Here is a 20636-nt window from a genome sequence, read left to right on the forward strand (position 1 = left end):
CAGCAAGTACAAAGTGTGAATTCCATCATCCTTGGTTCATCCTGACTCAGCTTTTGATTATGTGATTAATATGAACAACTGCACCATCCAAGAGGAGAGTAGCCTAGCCTTCTTCCTCCCATCAGGCTGGATAAAAATCAGTGATTAAAAATATATATCAAAAATGGTTTTCTAAATTTAGATCATAGTTTTATTTCAATCTGATTTTTTTTTTAGAATGTTTAAAACAATTTGGTTTCTTAAAACTTTCTTAAAACAATTTGGTTTAAAAGACAATAAGAATTTAACATCTTAAAATATATACTTCTCTTAAAACTGAACTATGGCTATCAAACACTGAGCTAAAGGGTGCTTTCCTATGGGCCTGTTCAGGCATGAGCAAATCCTGAGAGACCTTAGGCTTGAATACTCCCTCCTCCCTTCCTTCTCCCCTTGCTTTATGGTGATATCTGATTTCCAATCTTTCTTTCAACAAACAATAGCAGACATTTTGTCCAAACAGGTAAACTATGGTTTGTGTTTCCCTGAAACCAAGATTGCAAGCCAGAATTAAATCCTGGTTTGCAGGCTAGCACAAACTGTAGTCGTTTTTCTTGATTATTTCAATTGCCTTGATTTAAATCAATCCGCCCTGCCTAGCATGCTTTTCCATGTGCAGATTTTTTAAAAAATTAAGTGTGAAGACATAATTGTGCATGTGAGCGGCCACCTACTCTGTGGGTCTTAAGCATAAGTCTATGAAAGCTTATGCTTAAATGTGAGTCTTGAAGGTGCTTCAGGATTCTTTATTGGTTTTACATATACTAAGATTTGATACTTCTGTCCCAAGCCTAGCTAGAAGGCCGGGGGTGGGGGTGGTTTCAAAGCAGAGAATCCACACAATATAGAGTTGCCCTTAGATCATTCCAGGAATTGTTTCTACTGTGCCTTAAGAGTTGGCACTTAAACAGGTCCAATGTTAGGGCTGGAATTCAAATTAAAACCTCTTACCATTCCAGCACAAACAGTTGCTCATTTCATGAGTCAGAAGCTCTTGGCAGTCAAGGTAATACTACACCCTCCCCCAATTCCCCCAGTTTTTCATATTGCCTGCCAATTGTTGAACTAGAACTGGAATTAATATTGAATGTATATTACTTACAATAAGATTTATCAATAATATCTATTGTTTACAGTAATTATTATTAATGAAGACCCAACCTTCTCCACTTCACCCAGAGACACCTGGATGCCAAAACCACTGTAGGTAAAAGGATGCCAGCATTCCGTTTGGGTGTAAACAGTCATCACCATCCTATTTAGGATATATATTAAATAATTTATTTTATATTAACATATTTATTTTAAGGCATCAGGAGTCTCAAGTCAGGGATTCTGGCAGCAGTGGAGTTCAGCAGCCTTACTTCCTACCCTAATACGACAGAACATGTCCCAGCCCAAGGGTATGATCCACTGCTTCTCTCTACTGAAGTGCAGTGCCACCTCTATAGTGGCCAGAACTGGTACTGCAGCTTTTAGAAACCAATTAGGACTTGGCTGGCCCTGTAGAACAGTTGTTCCAGACCTTGGGTCTTCAGTTTGAACCATGTCCTTTGATAGAACAGAAGCTTTGCCTTGTCTTTCCTCAGTCCTCAACCCCAGCCTGGCCCTGGCCCTGGCCCTGGCCCTATACGCTTTCAGCCTGTGGCCCAGATCCTTGTCTACCTAATCTGGCACTTGACCCCCAGCCTGTCTCGATCACGTCTGCTCCCCTTTTGACCCTGGTCACCTGCCTGCTCCCCATTGAAATCCACTAGCTCCAGCCTGGCTCAAAGATTTGCCAAGGCCTGACAACTACTAACTTACTGTATCTACCTGGATCCATGACTAGGTTTTTTTCCAGGGTTTTTTTGCTATTAGAAATTGGGAGGTTATCTTCAATTCAGAGTCCTGTTCCTTTTGAGTAAATGCAGGTATAACCTCTTATTTAACCTCTGCTTTTTAAAGGACTCGTCTGAAATTCAGAGTTGACTTCGATTCGGGTAAATATGGTGTATTGGTTGTTTTGTATCACTAACTCTCCCCAAAGGATCCTTGTTGTTTGGTGGGGCTTCTGCCGGGCTGTCCTTCCTTCGGGCATGGCAAGCAGGGAGACTGCCCGGGGCCCCCTCTTTTAATGGCCATTTGAATTAACGGGAAGGGAGCCCCACACGGGCTGATTTGCCCTGGGCCCCGCACCCCACCAGGGCTCTCTAAAGACAGCCCTGGGCTTCCAGCAGGGGCATTGCTAAGTACTTAAAAGATCCGGGGCTCAGGCCCAGAAGTGGGAAATTGACATATAAAGGAACACTAACACCACTCCCACCCCAGTTAACTCACAGCAGTGATGAAAAGCTCAGCATGCTTTCTCCAAGCTACTGCTTGTGTCATGGTGGTGGGTGGAAGGAGAAAGGTGCCGCTGCCTACCATTCAGTGTCACACACAAGCGCCACAGGAACTTCCTGCATGAACTGGAAGCGCATATGCTGCACAGTAAGGAGACTGCTGCCTGAGGTCACCATGCCATGGGATGGGATGGGGGTGGGGATGCAGGGAATGCAGATACCATGCAATGTGCACAGCAGGGACCTCTCAAGAGTGACAGGACAATGTCGAGGCTGTTAAAGTAACAGCACACCTGGCTTGTCAGACAGTGTGGAGGGATGCAGCACTCAAGAATGGATTCATGGCATGTGCCCCACGGGCTTAAGGCTGTCAACACCCCTGGCTTCTGGGAAGAGCAATTGCCATTAATAGTTTAGTCAGAGAACCACACATTGGACAACATGATGTGCAGCAGGAGATCAGCGTAAGAATAAAAAGCCTATAAAGAGTCTATAGGAATATAGGAAGCTGCACTATACTGAGACAGACCCTTGATCCATCTAGCTCAGTACTGTCTACACAGACTGGCAGTGGCTTCTCCAAGGCAGAAGTCTCTCTCAGCCCTATCTAGAGATGCCAGGGAGGGCCTTGGAACATGCAAGCAGGCAAGTGCTCTTCCCAGAGTGGCCCCATCACCTAAGGCAGTGGTTCCCAAACTGGGAGCCTCCAGATGTTGCTGAACTACAACTCCCATCAGCCCCAGCTACATTGTGGCTAAGGGGAATATCTTACAACGTTCACACATGTAGTCTCCCATTCAAATGCAAACCATGGTGGGCCTTGCTTAGCACAGGGGATAATTCATGCTTACTGCCACGAGACCAGATCTCCTCTGTGGCACAGCACCTCTGTGGCAATGGTGCACTGCACAGCTAAGCAGGCAGGGAGGGGAGGGGAGAATGATACCCGCTTTTCTCCCCTCTTCCCAAAAGCCCTTTCTGCCTGTAGGAATATGTTCCTGAGGACTATGCAACCCTCGGGAGCATATTCATGCAAGTGGAAAGGGCTTTTGGAGGGAGGGGAGAGAAGCAAAAATTGCCAATTGCCCCCCCTCCCCTCCTATGGAAAACATTGTCACCATAGTGTCACTGGAGACCCCCTGTGGACCTGCAGCCCTTCTTACACTGACCTAGTGCTGCACATCATGTCGACTACAAAGGCAATGCCAAAAACAACAGCAATAGTTATTACTGACAGGCCAACTTCATACTGTTTGATCAGAAGCATCAAAAGAAATATGCAAAGCTACCAGGATGATTTACAGTGACAAGCATCTCTATTTTCCAGATTACAAAATGCTATTTATTATTTAATAGATTCTTATCCCTTTTTCCTGAGACTACATTCAAAGCAGCTAACAAAAAACAATAATGCAGTTGTTGTTGTTTTAAAAAGGGCAGTGGAGTAGCTGCTGGAGGAATATGGTATTAAAGCCTCTGGTGCTGGCGTCCCTCCTGCTATCCTTAGGATTCTGTGGTGAGTGGAAGGGAAGAAGTCCCCACTTAGGGTGTTGCTCTGGTACTGCACTATCAGATGTAACACAAAAACTAAGGCACTAATGCAGTTAACATTGGACACATTCAGCCAAAGCTTATTTGGTTCCCATTTATTTTGATGGGAGAGCTGTCATGCTCATGCGTAACTCTCTTCCTCGTTAAAAGAAAACAGGTATTCTGAGAGGGAAGGTAAAGTAAGGTAAGGTAAGATATCTCTCCAAAGAGATTGCTAGCAAAAAGATAAGACTGGCAGTTGAGTAAGGATCATATAGGGACCCATGGCCCTCTCAGAAGCACTATGATTGGAAGGCCGGACCATTTGACATAATGCACTGCAAAAGGTCAGCTTGATCGGTCACTCCAAGACTCTCTCCCTCTTCTCGCCCCTCTCCTGCCTCTTCCAAATAAAGCAATTGCTATGGCAATATTGTTTCGCTTGGCTTCTAGAAGCCCTAAAATAGCTCTTTTTAATTTCGACATATATTTGACTAAACCGAGAATGCATTCCAACAACACAGACACAATAGAACACAATGGGAATCATGTCAGAATTAAGCTGGCATTTTCTAACATAGGCAAACAGCTTGAGGGCAGCTTCGCACAAGTGCTTGGATGTGGTTACTAGTGGTGGATTCACATGATTGCCGCCATGTTTGTAAGCCAAGAACCATAGATTCTCGATGAGTGCACACTCCCAGCATGCATGTCATGTGAACCCGCCAACCGCAGGTTCCTGACCTCTGCACCCAAAATTCTGACGTTCTCTGCTCACTTCGAACTAAGATTTGTGTGTGGAAATTCAAAAGAATCTCAGGTGGATGGGCTCCTGGGAAACATTGGCTGGCAGGTTCACACAACATGCCCAGCAGGAGCATGTGCTTGCTAGGAGCCTCCAATTCCTGACTTCTGGATTGGGCCGTGATCACTGGACCATTGGATTGGACCACCCCTGCTAACTTGGCAAAGAGGCATCTTTTAATGTGGTGATTCTCTTTATTTAGCAGGGGGAGAGTAACTGGCCCTATCCAGCCCCAGCACAATACCTCTGACCTCCAGTGACTATTGCTGGTGTCTAGCTTATGTTTCTTTTTAGATTGTGAGCCCTTTGGGGACAGGGATCCATCTTATTTATTTATTATTTCTCTGTGTAAACCGCTCTGAGCCATTTTTGGAAGGGCGGTATAGAAATAAAATTAATAATAATAATAGTAATAATAATAATAATAATGCCCCTAGTAACCACACTCAAGCACTTAAATCCCACGGATCTGAATGAGAGAGTGAAATGCTTAAATCTTCCCCATTCAGATCAATGGGAATTAAAAGTACTTAGCCTGGACTAGATGCTGCTCTTGGTCACCAAGCTAAAACTAGACAAAATGCTGAGCCTGCCATTCTCATACTCTCACCAGAGAAACTTTTCTGAGGAAAGTGCTAGGATTTTTTTTTAATGCTACTTGACTGATGGAAGAATGATTGCCCTTCTCCGGTAGCACTGCCAATGCAAAACCTACCCATGTGAAGATCATACGGTGAACGCTAGCCAGGACTCGTTTACATGGAGAAGTAATTAAAAATAATATAGCTCAGGGTTGTTAGACTGGTACCAACCTGTATGCTGACTAGAAGTTAACTTTACGAAATGAACAACAACTAATGGAAGTGTAGCTGGGCTCTTATTAGGAACATGAATTAAAATAATTTAAAAATTAGGACAAATTACAAAAGTATGGCCGTGTCCAACAGACAAAACACAGGGTATGGAGAAACCCATAGAAATTAACTGTAGCAGTAAGCTTTCTGTGTATGAGTTAACTTCCATCAGGTGCAAACATTATTAGACAGTTCAGGCATCATCCCAGACAGCAGCAGCCTGCTTCCCGTGAGAACTCCTTGCAATTACTAAGTTAGTCTCAAAGAGCAGCTCCTTCAGCATTACACACAACCATCCATAGACTATGCCTGGGCTCTGACTGACAGCAACCCTAGTTGAACAGATCCCTGTTTACCTCACACATATGAATCTGGAAACTGCAGTGAGGAAAGAAGAGGGCAAGGGAAAGGTTAAAGTCTCCCTTCCCCTTCTATTCCTTCAAGCAGTTACAGTGCAGAATGTAGTGTGCCCCTTGCCTTCTTAAATATTGTGTTAGAAAACATGTGGATCAAAAGTTCTCTGGCTCCCTCTGGAGGAATGTGACGGAATGTTCCCAGCAAATATGTCTTAAGTATTTTCTATATGGCGCAGTGGGAAAATAACTTGACAAGCAAGCCAGAGGTTGCTGGTTCGAATCCCCACTGGTATGTTTCCCAGGCTATGGGAAACACCTATATCGGGCAGCAGTGATATAGGAAGATGCTGAAAAGCATCATCTCATACTGAGCGGAAGGAGGCAACGGTAAACCCCTCCTGTATTCTACCAAAGACAACCATAGGGCTCTGTGGGCGCCAGGAGCTGACCCGACGACACACTTTACCTTTATTTTCTCTATATGGAGTATGGTGGGAATTAACAAGCCCCAGTGCCTGCTTGGCATGTATAATTTGAATGTGTTATAAACAACTCGAAGCCTGAGGCAAAAAACCAGGAAGCTTTATCTGGGGAATGCAAGATTGCCCAGAGGAACAGCCATTGGGGTGATCTCCTGTGGCCCAATGGGAGCAGGGCTGCAGGCCAAGTAAGAAGCAGTTTACCTGGACACAGGAAGTAGGCTGGTGGCAAGTCCAGAAGCCGTTGCTACTTCTCACTTGGGCAGTAGGTGCCCCTCTTGGCGGGAAAAGGGAGGATATACTATTAGGGTTTTCCTATCTATCTATCTATCTATCTATCTATCTAATACATTAAGGTTGTACGTGGCAAGCCCCGCCCACACAGTGCTTTACCAATTGGAGGTAACAGAACAGAAGCATCATGGTGACTGGACAGTGGGGATTCCATATGCAGACAGGGAAGAGAAGAAGGTAGTGGGTGGGTGAGTGAGCAAGCAGCAGAGAGGGGGCGAGTGAGTGAGCAAGTGGTGGGGAGGGTGAGTGAATGAGTGGGAAGGAAGCGAGTGAGTGAGCGGAGGGGGAGAGCAAGTGAGCAGGGAGGGGGAGAGCAAGTGAGCAAGTGAGAGGGGAGGGGGCGAGCAAGTGAGCAGAGAGGGGGGAGCGAGTGAGCGGGGAGGGGGCAAGTGAGTGAGCAAGTGGCAGGGATGGGCGAGTGAGTGAGCAAGCAGCAGGGAGGAGGCAAGTAAGTGAGTGGGGAGGGAGAAAGCAACTGAGCAGGGAGGGGTTGAGTGAGTGAGCGGCGAGGAGGCGAGCGAGCGAACGGGGAGGGGCGAGTGAGTGAGCAGAGAGGAGCAGAGCAAGTGAGTGAGCAAATGGTGAGGAGGGGTGAGTGAATCAGCAGCAGTCAGGGGGTGAGTGAGTGAACAAGCGGTGGGGAGGGGGTGAGTGAGTAAGCGGGGAGGCACAAGCAAGTGACCAGGGAGGGGGTGAGTGAGTAAGTGGGGAGGGGCGAGTGAGTGATCAGGGAGTGGCAAGTGAGTGAGCGGAGAGGAGGCGAGCGAGTGAACGGGGAGGGGGCGAGTGAGTGAGTGGAAAGGAGGCGAGTGAGTGAGCAAATGGTGAGGAGGGGTGAGTGAATCAGCAGCAGTCAGGTGGTGAGTGAGTGAACAAGCGGTGGGGAGGGGGTGAGTGAGTAAGCGGGGAGGCACAAGCAAGTGACCAGGGAGGGGGTGAGTGAGTGAGTGGGGAGGGTCGAGTGAGTAATCAGGGAGTGGCAAGTGAGTGAGCAAGCAGCAGAGAGGAGTCGAGTGAGTGAGCAGGGAGGGGGCAAGCAACTGAGCGGGGAGGGGTGAGTGAGTGAGCGGAGAGGGGGAGAGCGAGTGAGCGGGTGAGCAGGGAGATGGGGGAGAGGAGTGAGCTGCAACATCTAAACTTAGCACTCTGCTCTGTAGCTGGAGTGGGTAGCTTCTTTTGTGCTTTGCTAAATAATTGCAAACCCCAACAGGGTCCTGGGCCCAGCTGCCCAAAAGTTCAGAAGATATTTTCTTTTAAAGTGCAGCTGAGTGAGTTATTAAGACAGCATGGATCCAGAGATGAGCAGTACTGCCTTCTCCAAACTGAATGGGACAAATTACAACCAATGGGTCATGAAGATGAAGGGGCTCCTAATGGCAAAAGGGCTTAATGGAATCCTTACACAAAAGAGACCAGAAGAAGGTGCCGGCCCCCAGGCAGAGTAGGACGCATGGAATGAGAGAGTATACATACATACATATATATATATAGATATAGATATAGATATAGATATAGATATAGATATAGATATAGATATATATATATATATATATATATATATATATATATATATATATATATATGGCATAGCCGTCACTAATCCCATGTGTGGCAGCTCTCGCGTGAGTTCGTGAGCGAGCTGCTGGCAGGGGGAGAGGAAAGCAATGGCACTGGTAGACAGAAACAAAACGGCGGGGGGGGATGGTGGCGGCAGGGGAAGAAAATGGCTGTGGCTGGCAGGCGGGGGAAGAAAACGGCGGCAGTAGGCAGGTGTGGGAGAAAGCAGTGGCAGTGGGTGGGCAGGGAAAGAAATTGGTGGTGGCAGCAGGCGGGCGGGCAGGTGAAACTAGAGGCGCAGATGCTCTGCACCAGCCCAGCTAGTTTCAATTAATTCTGCTGAACATGAGTAATGACTTATTGATGCATTTTCATGATACCACAGTTGCCTCTGAGGCTTGGGAGAAACTTAAAAAGCAATTTGGCAGAATATCTCCAAACGCAGCTGTTCTTTTAATTCAAAGGATTTGCAAAATGCAGCTGCAGGAAGGAGGGGATATGAGTGCATATCAGCAAAATGATGGAGATCCAAAGATTGCTTAAACAGCAAGGATCTACTCTGAATGACCAAGTGTTAATTGGAATTATTTTGCAATCTTTGCCAGAAAGCTATAATCCTCTCAAGATGGCTTTGGAGGTTTCTGAAAATGAACTCAAACTGGAAAATGTAGTTGCATATTTGTGAGATTTTAACATTAAATAGCGAGAGGCAAATTCTGCAAAGCATGGTGACAATGCTGCTGCCTTTTGCAGCAAACAAAAGAAAGGTGGTTTCAACTGCAATGAATATGGGCACTTAAAGGCTGATTGCCCAGAGTTAAGAGGCACAAAAAGTGGAAGGAACTTCAAAGGCGGAAAGCCTGGTTACCATAGCTACAGAGATGACTCACACTGTTAACACAATAAAAAGGAAGATAAGTGTTTCTCACAGACAGAGGAGCAAACAGCAGACTGTATTTAAGGAACAGGAGAATAACAGAGACAAAGAATCAGAATTTACAATGTAACAATGACCACAAATGAAAGAAATTGTTTTATTATTGATTCAGGCACTACCCAGAATATCCTGAATTCTGCTGAACTGTTTGTTGATTTAGACACGAATTACAAAGCTGCTGTTTGTGTTGCTAATGGGAACAATATTTATTCGGTGGGGAGAGGAACCACTGAACTATATTGCAGACAATTTGATGGAAAACCTGAAATAATTTTAATTAAAAATGTTCTCTTTGTTCCTGATATGGAGTGTAACTTGATCTCTGTAGGACATGGAGTCAATAAAGGTTGCAAAGTGACTTTTGAGGACAAAGTTTGCTACATCACCAAAGATGATGGCTTAATTATGACAGCCTATATGCGTAAAGATGGTCTTTTTCAATTGGACTGTGTAACTGAATAGGCAAGGCTTTCAGCTTCATGCAATCACAAGAATTGTTATACCATATGGCATAAAAGACTAGCACATAGAGAAAAAAATGTGATAAATGAACTTGAGAAAGATGGACTGATTAAGGACTTTAGAGAAGAGTCATGCAAAGAAACGGCCAGCAGGTGCCACTTTTGCTTAATTAATAAAGGAGTGAGACCCAGTTTTTCCACAGAATCTCAGAGGGAATCACTACATCCTATGGAATGAATACACTTGGATATCTGCAGTCTGATCCAAAGCAGCATAGCTAACAATCGCTACATACTCACATTTCTTGATTATTTTTCAAGATATACTTATGTATATCTTCTGAGAGAGAAAAGCCAAGTGTTTGATAAGTTTAAAGAGTATGTTGCATTTGTCAATAATAAATTTGGAGGAAAGCCCCAGCCCTTGAGGTCAGATAATGAAGAGGAATACATGTCAAATGTCTTGAAAAGATTTCTAAAGGGAAATGGGATTTCACATGAATCTACTCCCACATACACACTTGGACAACAGTGTGGTAGAGAGAGAAAAACGCTCTCTATTAGAAACGACCAGGTGTATCTTACATGTTGCTGGCTTGGCAAATAAATTTTGGGGTGAAACGGTGATGACTGCAAACTACTTGCAAAAAAGATTGCCATGCCCTCCAAGGCAATAGACAAGACACCATTTGAACTGTGGCATGGGAGCAAACCCTCTCTAAATCATTTTAGAGTGTTTGGATCAAAGGCTTATGCATATGTCCCAAAGGCCAAACAAACCAAACTCAATTGCAGATGCAAACTGGGAGTGTTGGTTGGATATGCGCTTGGCCAGAAGGGATACAAAATCCTTAATTCTACAAATGGGGAGGTCAGAATTTGCAATGTGATGTATTTTGATGAGAGAGAAGAGCCAACTATAGATGATGCACCAGGACTTGTACCAGAGTTCCAGGTGAAAGAGAAACCATGTGAGTGGACCCTCATGAAGCTAGAGCCAGACAGTGAACTCAAAGAATCTGTGCCAGAACCAGAAACAGGTTCAGAGGGGGCTACAGATTCAGAAGGGGCTGCACAGCCTGAACTGGAACTAAGGCGCTCACAGAGATCTAACAAAGGGGTTTCACTCTTACTCATGGCCAAAGGAGGAGAGATTCAAGAACCCACCACATGTCAAGATATGGAAAGGATGCCCACAGCTGAAGCATGCAAGGAAGCAGTGTGGATATACCAGCTACTATCAGACTTTGGGAGTGAGGAACCAAGACCCACAGCAACGTCTGAGGATAACCAAAGTTCTATCCAGACCTCACAGATGGAGAAGATGAAGTCTCAAACTAAGCACATTCCCATGAAGTATCACTATGTTCGAGCCATGCAAGAAAAAGGAGTGGTCCAGTTGGAGTACTGCCCAACAGAAGAAATGCTGGCAGATGGATTGACTAAGCCATTGCCCAGAGACAGATTCCAGGTGCTTCGTGAGAAGACGGGAGTTGTGAGCTGGTGCAACAGGCAATGGGAAGAGGTGTTGGAGATGGAGTTCCAGTGCATTGACCTTTTGCACCAACTATCCTAATGACCACTAGGGGCATTTGGAGTAGAGATAGTTAGTGAGGGTCTCCTTACCTGTCCCTGCTTTACCTCTACTCTATGACCCCTGCCTTGACGACTCCTCAGGTACTTCCTGTAGAGAGTCGGTCCTCTTCCCTTCCTCTTAGAGAGTAGATGGAAACATCTCTCTCTCCCATAGGCGTAACTATAGGGGGGCAGGGGGGGCACGTGCCCCGGGCGCCACTTGGCAGGGGGCGCCAAAAAGTGCCCCCGCCGATTTGCTGGAAAAAATTATTGTTATTATTATTGTTATTATTATTATTATTTTGCAGAGCAGTCCCCCTCCCCCGGACCCGGTGCCCCCCCCCATTGGCATTGCTCATCCAGCACTGGGCACCGCGGCGTCTTTGTAGTCCAAGTCTCTGACTCTCACACCCCAGCGCGCCCCGCCGCCCCGCCACCAGTCGCGCATGTGACGAGAGGAGGACACGCACCAGAGCAAACTTCCTGAACAACTCCCTCTTCTGAACAACTTCCTGAACGCCCGAACCAGTTCCCCTTTTTGCTCATTCAAGTCCTTCCTCCCCTATAATCTAACCACATTTTAACTGAAAAGGTTCAGGGAGGGGGAGATGGGGGGATGTGGAACCTTGGGTTCCACATCCCCCCATCTCTCCCTTCCTGGACTTTTTCACTATGTAATGCAAGCTAATTTAATTATATGTCATCATCAAAATGGATTAGCTGTTTCAGCCGATCAGGAAAGTCTAAACCTCCACCGATTTAATTAACCAGACTGAAAATCAGATGAACAGAGAATGTTTTAATGAAAGGTGGTATATAAATTTAACAATAAGTAAAACTATCATTAGGAGCAATTAGCGATTACTTAAACATTGGTGCTGCCAAGCAATTTGTAAATAAAACTTGAAGCCCTTTGAAAATAAGCTGGAATTAATTGTAGGTTGGGCAGGGGGTGAAAGTATATACTTCTAAACATTTATTGTTAAATTTATATACCACCTTTCATTAAAAACAACCCCAAAGTGGTTTGGTTTTAGTCATGGATTTTAATTTTAATTGCTCTTTTTGTCAATGTGATGAAGATTAGTTAAATCTGAGTGGTTTTAGGCAACCAATGTTGCATCTGAAATGCCATTTCATTTTTTATTGTCATAAATACTCTCCAGCCAATTTAAATAGCAAAGGTGTATATTATCGCTTTATTCAATTGCAGGGAATCTCAAAAAAGCAGGATTTGCAACTAAGGCAGTGCATATCTTCTCTAAAATGGCCCTTTTATAGTTTTTCTAACTTTGAAATCGTAACATAAAACAAAGCATAAATGCATAAATGCTTCCCCCTCCATTTGAAACCTTTTCTGGTGTAAATAGCGCGCGGTTTTGGAAAAGGGGAGTCTTTCTTTAACAGCGGGAGAATAAGGAGTCTTTAGCACTATCACCCTAGTCCCTCGAATTACTTTGGAGTCCTTGGTTTTCGTTTTGTTAAAATACAGTCACTCACAAGGGAAAGTCAGGAACAGAACCAGGGCGTGAGGGAGGGGCATCATAATCATAATAATCATCATTGCATCATAATTCTGATGTTTGAGATACAAGCCAACTTCACAGGGTTGTTGTGAGGAAAAACCTAAGTACGTAGTGCATTTTGAAATTTTTGGTAATTTTTGTAATTTTTTAAATTTTTAAAATAAAAGTTTTCTGAAACATGTGTGTCAGTCAGATGTATGTTGGGGCGGCAGCGGCGGGGGGACGCGGTGGGGGGGCGCAATTTCAGTGCTTGCCCCGGGCGCTGTTTTCCCTAGTTACGCCTCTGCTCTCTCCCCCTACCTATTCATTATGTAGCTGATAGTTAGCTACATAGTTAGTTAGTTAGGTAGGTAGGTAGGTAGTTAGCTGATAGTTAGGTCTTTCCTATCTCAAATGTACTTCATCAATAAATCTAATTAGTTTAGATTGTACAACAATCTCCATGTGTGTTCTTTAAATAGCTGCAACCACTAAACTCAGCGCTCTGCTCTGTAACTGGAGTGGATGGCTTCTTTTGGCATTTTGCTAAATTATCACAAAACCACAACACAAACTGCAACCAGCTTGCATAACTGCAGTCCTAGATGTACGATTTTTTTTCTGGAACCAGTTCCCATGTTGTATCACAAACTCCATTTGAGCGTCCCTTGGTAAAGAGGTTTGCTATTTAGCATAGGGAGCAGCTGTTCAAGAAACATAAGTTCTTTGGACCCTGGCTTCTGTTGGTGCGTTTTAAACTAGGAAAAGATAAAGGCAGAAAGACAGACAGACTAACCTGCGCTGGATATTTCCATCAAAGTTTCTCTTGGGTTTTGCCAGAAGCAGGGTCCTTATGCTTGGCTGACTCATCAGAGCACGTGAGGCAACGGGCCATATTGGATCTTGGTTTCCCCAGATTAACTTTCTGTTGTGAATAAAGAACTAAAATGTGTGATTTGTTTTATATTAAGCAAGGACAGATCCTTATTATTCTTTTTCTGAGAATTTTATTCTTTTTATTATTAAATTCATATTATTCTTTTTCTGAGAACCTTTCCATTGAAAAGTGATACATAAATAAATAGCATTATGCATTAGTTAGCCCAATTGAAATTAATGGAATAAGCTAGTTGTGATTAACTTGTCCCATTAATCCAATGCATATGCTCATGAGTAACTTAGTCTGGATGTTGGCTATTGAAATTTGACTCCCAGGGCAACCAGCACCTGGATGGGATATTGCCTGAGAATCGTTTGAATGCTCCTGGAGCACCATGAAGAAAGAAAGGTATGATATGAAGGCAATGAATAGAATAAAATGTTATAATACTGGCAAAATGAACGGACAAGAATCACAACTGAATGAGTGTTGGTGAATAAAGTAATGACTACGAGTGTGAGCTGCAAAGTTCTCAGTTCAAATCTTGAATCTGTTGCAAACTCACTAGCTGGCCTTAGGAAAGCCATGCTCACTTGATCTCCGCCCTTTGTCCAATTGTATATTGGACAAATAATATATTGGACAATAATATTGGCCTACTTTACAGGGCTGTTGGAACTGCGATAGCGAGATAGTTGAAGTGGTTTTTAACACTCTGAATATTGTTATTATAAGGTCACAGCTTTTATTACCTTGCACAACCTTACCGAGTAAAGTTCCACACATCTTTTTCCTTCTTTGGTTTTGCGAGCTCTTGGAGCCTGGAAGGTACATAAGAACATAAGAACAGCCCTGCTGGATCAGGCCCAAGGCCTATATAGTCCAGCATCCTGTTTCACACAGTGGCCCACCAGATCAGTGGTGCACCCAGGTCATTTGGGAGCCCTCCCCCCCGCCCGTTGCAATGGTGGGGGGTGAGGAGAAAGTCCCCCCCCCTTTTCACACTGTTTTTTGTTTTTTTAAAGCTGCTTCACGGCGACGGTGGCACTAGCTGTGGGGAGTGTGGGAGGGTGAGGAGGGGAGAGTTCCCCCTGTTGCTTTCTGGGATGGGAGGTGATGAGCTCCATCCAGTTCTGCTCCCTCCTCTCAAGTGATGGCCTCTCGCCTCTCTGCTGAGCAGCCTTCCTCCACATGGAGGAAGCAGAGAAATTTGTGAGATAAATGTAAACTCACACAGATGGATAAAATCTTTGTGCATAGCGTTAACGTTTCTGTTCAAAAGCAGCAAAAGAAAAAACCTTAGATGCTTTAAAAAAAAAAAGTACATGGGATGCAGCCTATCAGGTGGTATGCCAGCACAATTGCACAAAGAATGACATGATCACACAACATAATGATGCTGTGACAGTAACTGCAAGCAGATATGTCAGAGCAAATCTTTGGGGTCAAGATACCAGATGGTTTTTAAAAAAACGTTCCAAATAGAGCTCCAAACTCATAAGGCTTATGTAGTCATGATAATTGGAGAGGGATGCTAAAGCTTGTTTGAGCCCCGGATTTTACTTACATGCCCCTCGCTTCACTGTAGGGAGAATGTTATTGTTATTATGTATTATTTACTATCCTATATAATAAAAGGCTTCAGTGTGATCCCGTGCGCCCGACAGAAGCAATGTGGTGATTGGGCAGTGGAGATTCCATATGCAGATAGGGAAGAGGAGTGGGTAGGAGGTGGGTGAGTCAGCAAGCATCGGGGAGGGGCGAGTGAGTGAGCAAGCGATGGGGAGGGGGCAAGTGAGTGACCTAGTGATTAGGAGGGGGTGAGTGAGTGGGCAGGGAGGAGGCCGAGTGAGGGGGAGGGGCAAGTGAGAGAGTGAGTGGTGGGGAGGGGCAAGCAAGTGAGCACAGGGGGGAGGGGCAAGTGAGTGAGCAGGGAGGGACAAGTGGGTGAGCAAGTGGCAGGGAGGGGGTGAGTAAGTGAGTGGGGAGGGGCAAGCGAGTGAGCGGTGGGGAGAGGACATGTGAGCCAGTGAGCAGCAGGAAGGGGGCAAGCAAGTGAGCAAAGGGGAGCGAGCTAGTGAGCAGCGGGGAGGGGGTGAGCAAGAGGCAGGGAGGGGGCAAGTGAGCGAGTGAGTGGCAGGGAGGGGGCAAGAGAGTGAGCAGGACTAAGCAAGCGGCAGGGCGGGGGTGAGCAAGCAAGTGGTGCCAAGGGGTGAGTGAGAGTGGATGGCTGACACTGAGCAATAAAGCAGGGGCTGTGTCAGGCGGGGCAAGGAGAGCAAAAAAGTCCTAGTGCACAGATGCTTTGTGCAGATTCAGCTAGTTATGATGATGATGTATATTTACTATTATTTATATAGTGCCATCAATATACATGGCATTTTACAGCATAAGCAAAGTGCGGGGGGAGTATCCTTTTTAGACAAAGCGCTTTACTGAATAACATAAGCTAAAAACATATTAGGAAGTTCATAGAATCCAGCAAAAATCTATTTAGCAGGTCATTATTTCTCTTCTGTTCTTGTATTTTCAAGAAAGGACGTTGAATAAGGTTTCTTATTACCTTTTACCACTTGCAGTTTATGAATCTTAATATGTATAAATATCCGGTGGTTTGAGATAATCTATTTTTAAAAATAAGATAAAGCTGATAAATTTAAAATATATGGAGGGCCTTCTTCTTAGACTTGACCATGCAACAGTAAAGCCACCAACCAATATATGGCCTCTTGTGCACTAGTATAACCAATATATGATCACTGTGGGTTTGCTTTTCAAATTATTATTATTATTATTATATTTTAATGTTGAAGTTATTTGGTGGGGAGTAAATTGGGTCCAGGGCACTTAGGAGAGTGCCTTCTTTGTCATGAACCCTGCCGCTTATTAAGATCATCTGGGGAGGTCTGGTTACGGTTGCCATCACCAGTTTGTTTAGTGGCGACTTGGAACCAGGCCTTCTCTGTGGCTGCCCCGGGGCTTTGGAATATGCTTCCTGTCAAAAGAAGATAATCTCTGATTGCTTTTAGGAAGACCCTCAAGACACATCTGTTTTTTCAAGCTTTTAACTGAAATTGTTTTAACTGTTTGATTTTATCCTAGGAAATGGTTTTAACTTTTTTATTCTGTGAAATTGTTCTAATTAATTTTACTCTGTTTTTATATTTCTTGTTTTAAACTGTGTACGCTGCCTAGAGATAATATATCAGGCAGTATGTAAATATGATAAATAATAACATACAATTGAAAAAGAAAGGAAATGCAAGGTGTATATGTTTGTTTTATATCTATAATGTTTATTCCAATAAAATGTTAACAACAAAAATGCTGTGGTTCAACTGAAAGCAAATTTATACAATCAGCTTTTACAGAGAAATGTCACCACCCTTTGACATTTCTTCTGTGGTCACTAGTAAATAACCACACTCCACAGCAACAGGGCGATACCCCAAATCGGAAGGGAAACAAGCAGATTCTGTCCAGTGTAGTAATGTAAATTAAATCAAAAGGTTCCAAACCCTGAAAAAAATATGTCAGGAACCTTTGGATTTTGGAACGAAAAGCTGGATGGCAACCACAGGAATCTGTTACAAATATACCCCATATGGTAAAATCAGTATATAGCCATGTGAAGTTAAAGCACTGATATTTCTGTTCATACCGTTCATTATTCTTCACACGTTGCTTGTATTACCCAACCAAGCACAGTATTTGGAGTCATACACTGGCATAAAAAAACACTTGATCTTTTAATTCCCTGTCCAAATAAACTGGAAATCAACTTGATGAACACCCCAAATCCCATAAGGCCATTTACCGGATTTCATTGTTAGGTTCACACCAGAGATGTTTTAAATGTACGTCTAACAACACGGAGTTTTCTTTCCCCCTCCCCTTTGTATTCAGTGTACACCTACATGTCAAATCTCTATATATAATTCTCTTAGACATACCCGTCACTAATCCCATGCTTGGCAGCTCTCACAAGGGTTCGCGAGCAAGGGAAGGGGGAGAGGAAAGCAACGGTGGCAGGGAACATAAGACCAACAGACAGGCCAGCAAACGGGCAAGCAGGCAGGTGGGCAGGGAGAGAATGCAGCGGCAGTGGCAGCTGAGAAAGCTAAAGCTGGAAAAAGCTGCTGGCCGAGCAACCGGCCAGAGAGAAAAAACACTGGAGGAGGGAAGAGGGAAGAGGAGGGGAGAGGGCTGAGAACAAGGGAGAACTAGACGGCCAGCTAGTACAGAACAAAATGTGCTTGTGCCCATGTGTATGATGCAGAGTGCACTTAACCGGAAGTTGGGATTGACGATGACTTCCTATCAAATACACTCTTTACGACAAAATCCAGATTTGCTGCTGTGCAACCGCCCTTAAGGTGTTCTTCCAGAGGGACTAAGACCCTTCTCTACGTTTCTAACTCTTCCTTCCCCACTGGCTCCTACTTAAAGGAAACTGGCAAGGAGATGACAGAGGAGCATGTTCATTTGATGCAAAGTCCTGGATGAGGAGCTCAGCTAATTACACTTAAGCTCCAGAATCATTCCATCATGTCAAAAACTTGCTCCTTGGGGCAAAGGTTTCATCAAGAGAGACACCTATGCACCTGGGGCCTACGCCTTCTCTTCTAGTCCAGACGTGCTTTCATACAAAACACTTTTGACAAGCTCAGCGCCTGCCTCCCGTTCAAGTTCAGTTTATAATGATGTTTCCTTGACAGCCAGGAGCATGAGAGTAAACACCGAGGGGGACGAATATCTCTCCAGACCACCTGCTTTCCACTAGTTGGAAATAAGGTTGCCAACTAGGGACTGTTATAGAGGACATTTGACTATTTGAGGGGCCAAATGACTTTTTCTACATGTGTTGTGGTGTCCGAAGTTCTGGGGAGCCGCTGACATATTTTGTTCACTCAGAACACTTTGCTCTCACGAGCGGCTTCTCTCCCTCTGTCTCCTTCCCCTTCCTACTGACCATCCATCCAGTGGGGAAGCCAGAGGGGAGGTTCTGCTTCAGTGGCAGGTTGCAGAGCCACGTGATGCAGGAGCACAGATAGGTGGGCCCAACAGGTGCAGCTTGCTTCCTTCATGTGGCAGCGATGGCAGTGAGAAGTTAGCAGTTAGCTAACTAACTTTACTCAGTTAGCAGGTTACCCCTGCGAACGGAGTTGAAAAGGGACCCTTTTAAAGTGGAGAATATCTTCTATTTCTCATGGGGAGAGCAATTGGCCCTCTGCAACCACAGCACAGCATCCATCCAATGGCTGATGCTGGTGTTACCTTGCGTTTCTTTTTAGATTGTGAGCCCTTTAGAGATGCAGGGTGGGGCGGGGGTAGGTAGATCTTATTATTTATTTTTTCTTTGAAAACCACTTTGAAACCTCCTGTTGAAAATAGTCCAGAAATGTTTGTAGCCAGCATGCAAAAGGCCAGCTCAGTAGCTAGCTGGCTACCATGCCTCAAGCCAAGAGGCGAAGTTGCTAGCCTGGCTAGGGAAAGCAGCCTGGGTGATCCATGAGGGAGGAGGACAGAGGACTGTATGTGTGGTAAACCTAACCAGGAGATGAATTTACGGTTAAGAAGCAGGGGCCTTGAGGACTATGCACCTAGACAGCAGACATTCAGCTCACTTGGCCATCAGTTTCATAGTGGTGAGTGGTATTTATTTTCAAATTATCCACTTCTTATTAAAATGTGCATATACAGGTGAAACTCGGAAAATTAGAATATCATGCAAAAGTCCATTAATTTCAGTAACGCAAATTAAAAGGTGAAACTGATATATGAGACAGACGCATTACATGCAAAGCGAGATAAGTCAAGCCTTAATTTGTTATAATTGTGATGATCATGGCGTACAGCTCATGAAAACCCCAAATCCACAATCTCAGAAAATTAGAATATTACATGGAACCAAGAAGACAAGGATTGTAGAATAGAACAATATCGGACCTCTGAAAAGTATAAGCATGCATATGTATTCAGTACTTGGTTTGGGCCCCTTTTGCAGCAATTACTGCCTCAATGCGGCGTGGCATGGATGCTATCAGCCTGTGGCACTGCTGAGGTGTTATGGAAGACCAGGATGCTTCATTAGCGGCCGCCAGCTCTTCTGCATTGTTTGGTCTCATGTCTCTCATCCTTCTCTTGGCAATGCCCCATAGATTCTCTATGGGGTCAGGTCAGGCGAGTTTGCTGGCCAATCAAGCACAGTACACTGTATACTTTTCAGAGGTCCGATATTGTTCTATTCTACAATCCTTGTCTTCTTGGTTCCATGTAATATTCTAATTTTCTGAGATTGTGGATTTGGCGTTTTCATGAGCTGTACGCCATGAGCATCACAATTATAACAAATTAAGGCTTGACTTATCTCGCTTTGCATGTAATGCGTCTGTCTCATATATCCGTTTCACCTTTTAATTTGCATTACTGAAATTAATGGACTTTTGCACGATATTCTAATTTTCCGAGTTTCACCTGTATAATACTAATAAACCTATGCAAATCTTATGCAAAGTGGAAACTTTATATTTTATTTATTTATTTATTTATTTAACATATTTATTTAACATATACAAGCCAAAAACTTATGTATTTTGGAGACTTGGTGAAAAGCATCCTTGGTTTCCACTTTTTTTTGGTGGATGGATCATGACTCAGCAATAGCCTAGCTCAAAACATAAGCTTGTGAAACTAAATGATCACAAGACAAGGCTAAAGAGTTGTGGATTTTTAGTTTGGTGGGTTTGTTTTTATAAAGACAATGAAGGGGGAGACATGATAGAGGATAACAGAATTATGAAAGGTGTGGAGAAAGAGAAGTTTTTCTCCTTCTCATATGGCAAAATTTGGAGGGGGAGGTCATCCAAGCATTCACAGAGCAGGCTCAAGAAAGACACAATAAAGTAATGATTATTGATACAACTTCTTTCACATAATTAACACACTGAAATCTCTGCAACTTCTTTCACATAATTAACACACTAAAATCCCTGCCCCAAGATGGGATGATGGCTACTAGTTTATACAGACTTTTTAAA

General features: G+C 44.1%; 1 protein-coding gene across 6 annotated transcripts in view; it reads right to left on the bottom strand.

Annotated features, from left to right (window-relative positions):
- THEGL (theg spermatid protein like) overlaps window positions 1-20636 on the bottom strand; it is a 60103-nt gene that overhangs the window by 21673 nt on the left and 17794 nt on the right. For 4 of the 6 annotated variants that reach the window (XM_053290944.1, XM_053290947.1, XM_053290945.1 and 1 more), the window contains 2 exons: window positions 14364-14417; window positions 13513-13641 (listed from right to left, as the gene is read on the bottom strand). In XM_053290944.1, the coding sequence (XP_053146919.1) occupies window positions 13513-13641; window positions 14364-14417 (183 nt within the window). Of the gene's footprint in view, window positions 1-13512; window positions 13642-14348; window positions 14418-20636 lie in introns of all 6 variants that reach the window. The other 2 variants (XM_053290946.1, XM_053290948.1) reach the window with 1 other exon arrangement.

This window comes from Hemicordylus capensis, chromosome 2 (genome assembly GCF_027244095.1).
Source record: "Hemicordylus capensis ecotype Gifberg chromosome 2, rHemCap1.1.pri, whole genome shotgun sequence".
Lineage (NCBI taxonomy): Eukaryota > Metazoa > Chordata > Lepidosauria > Squamata > Cordylidae > Hemicordylus > Hemicordylus capensis.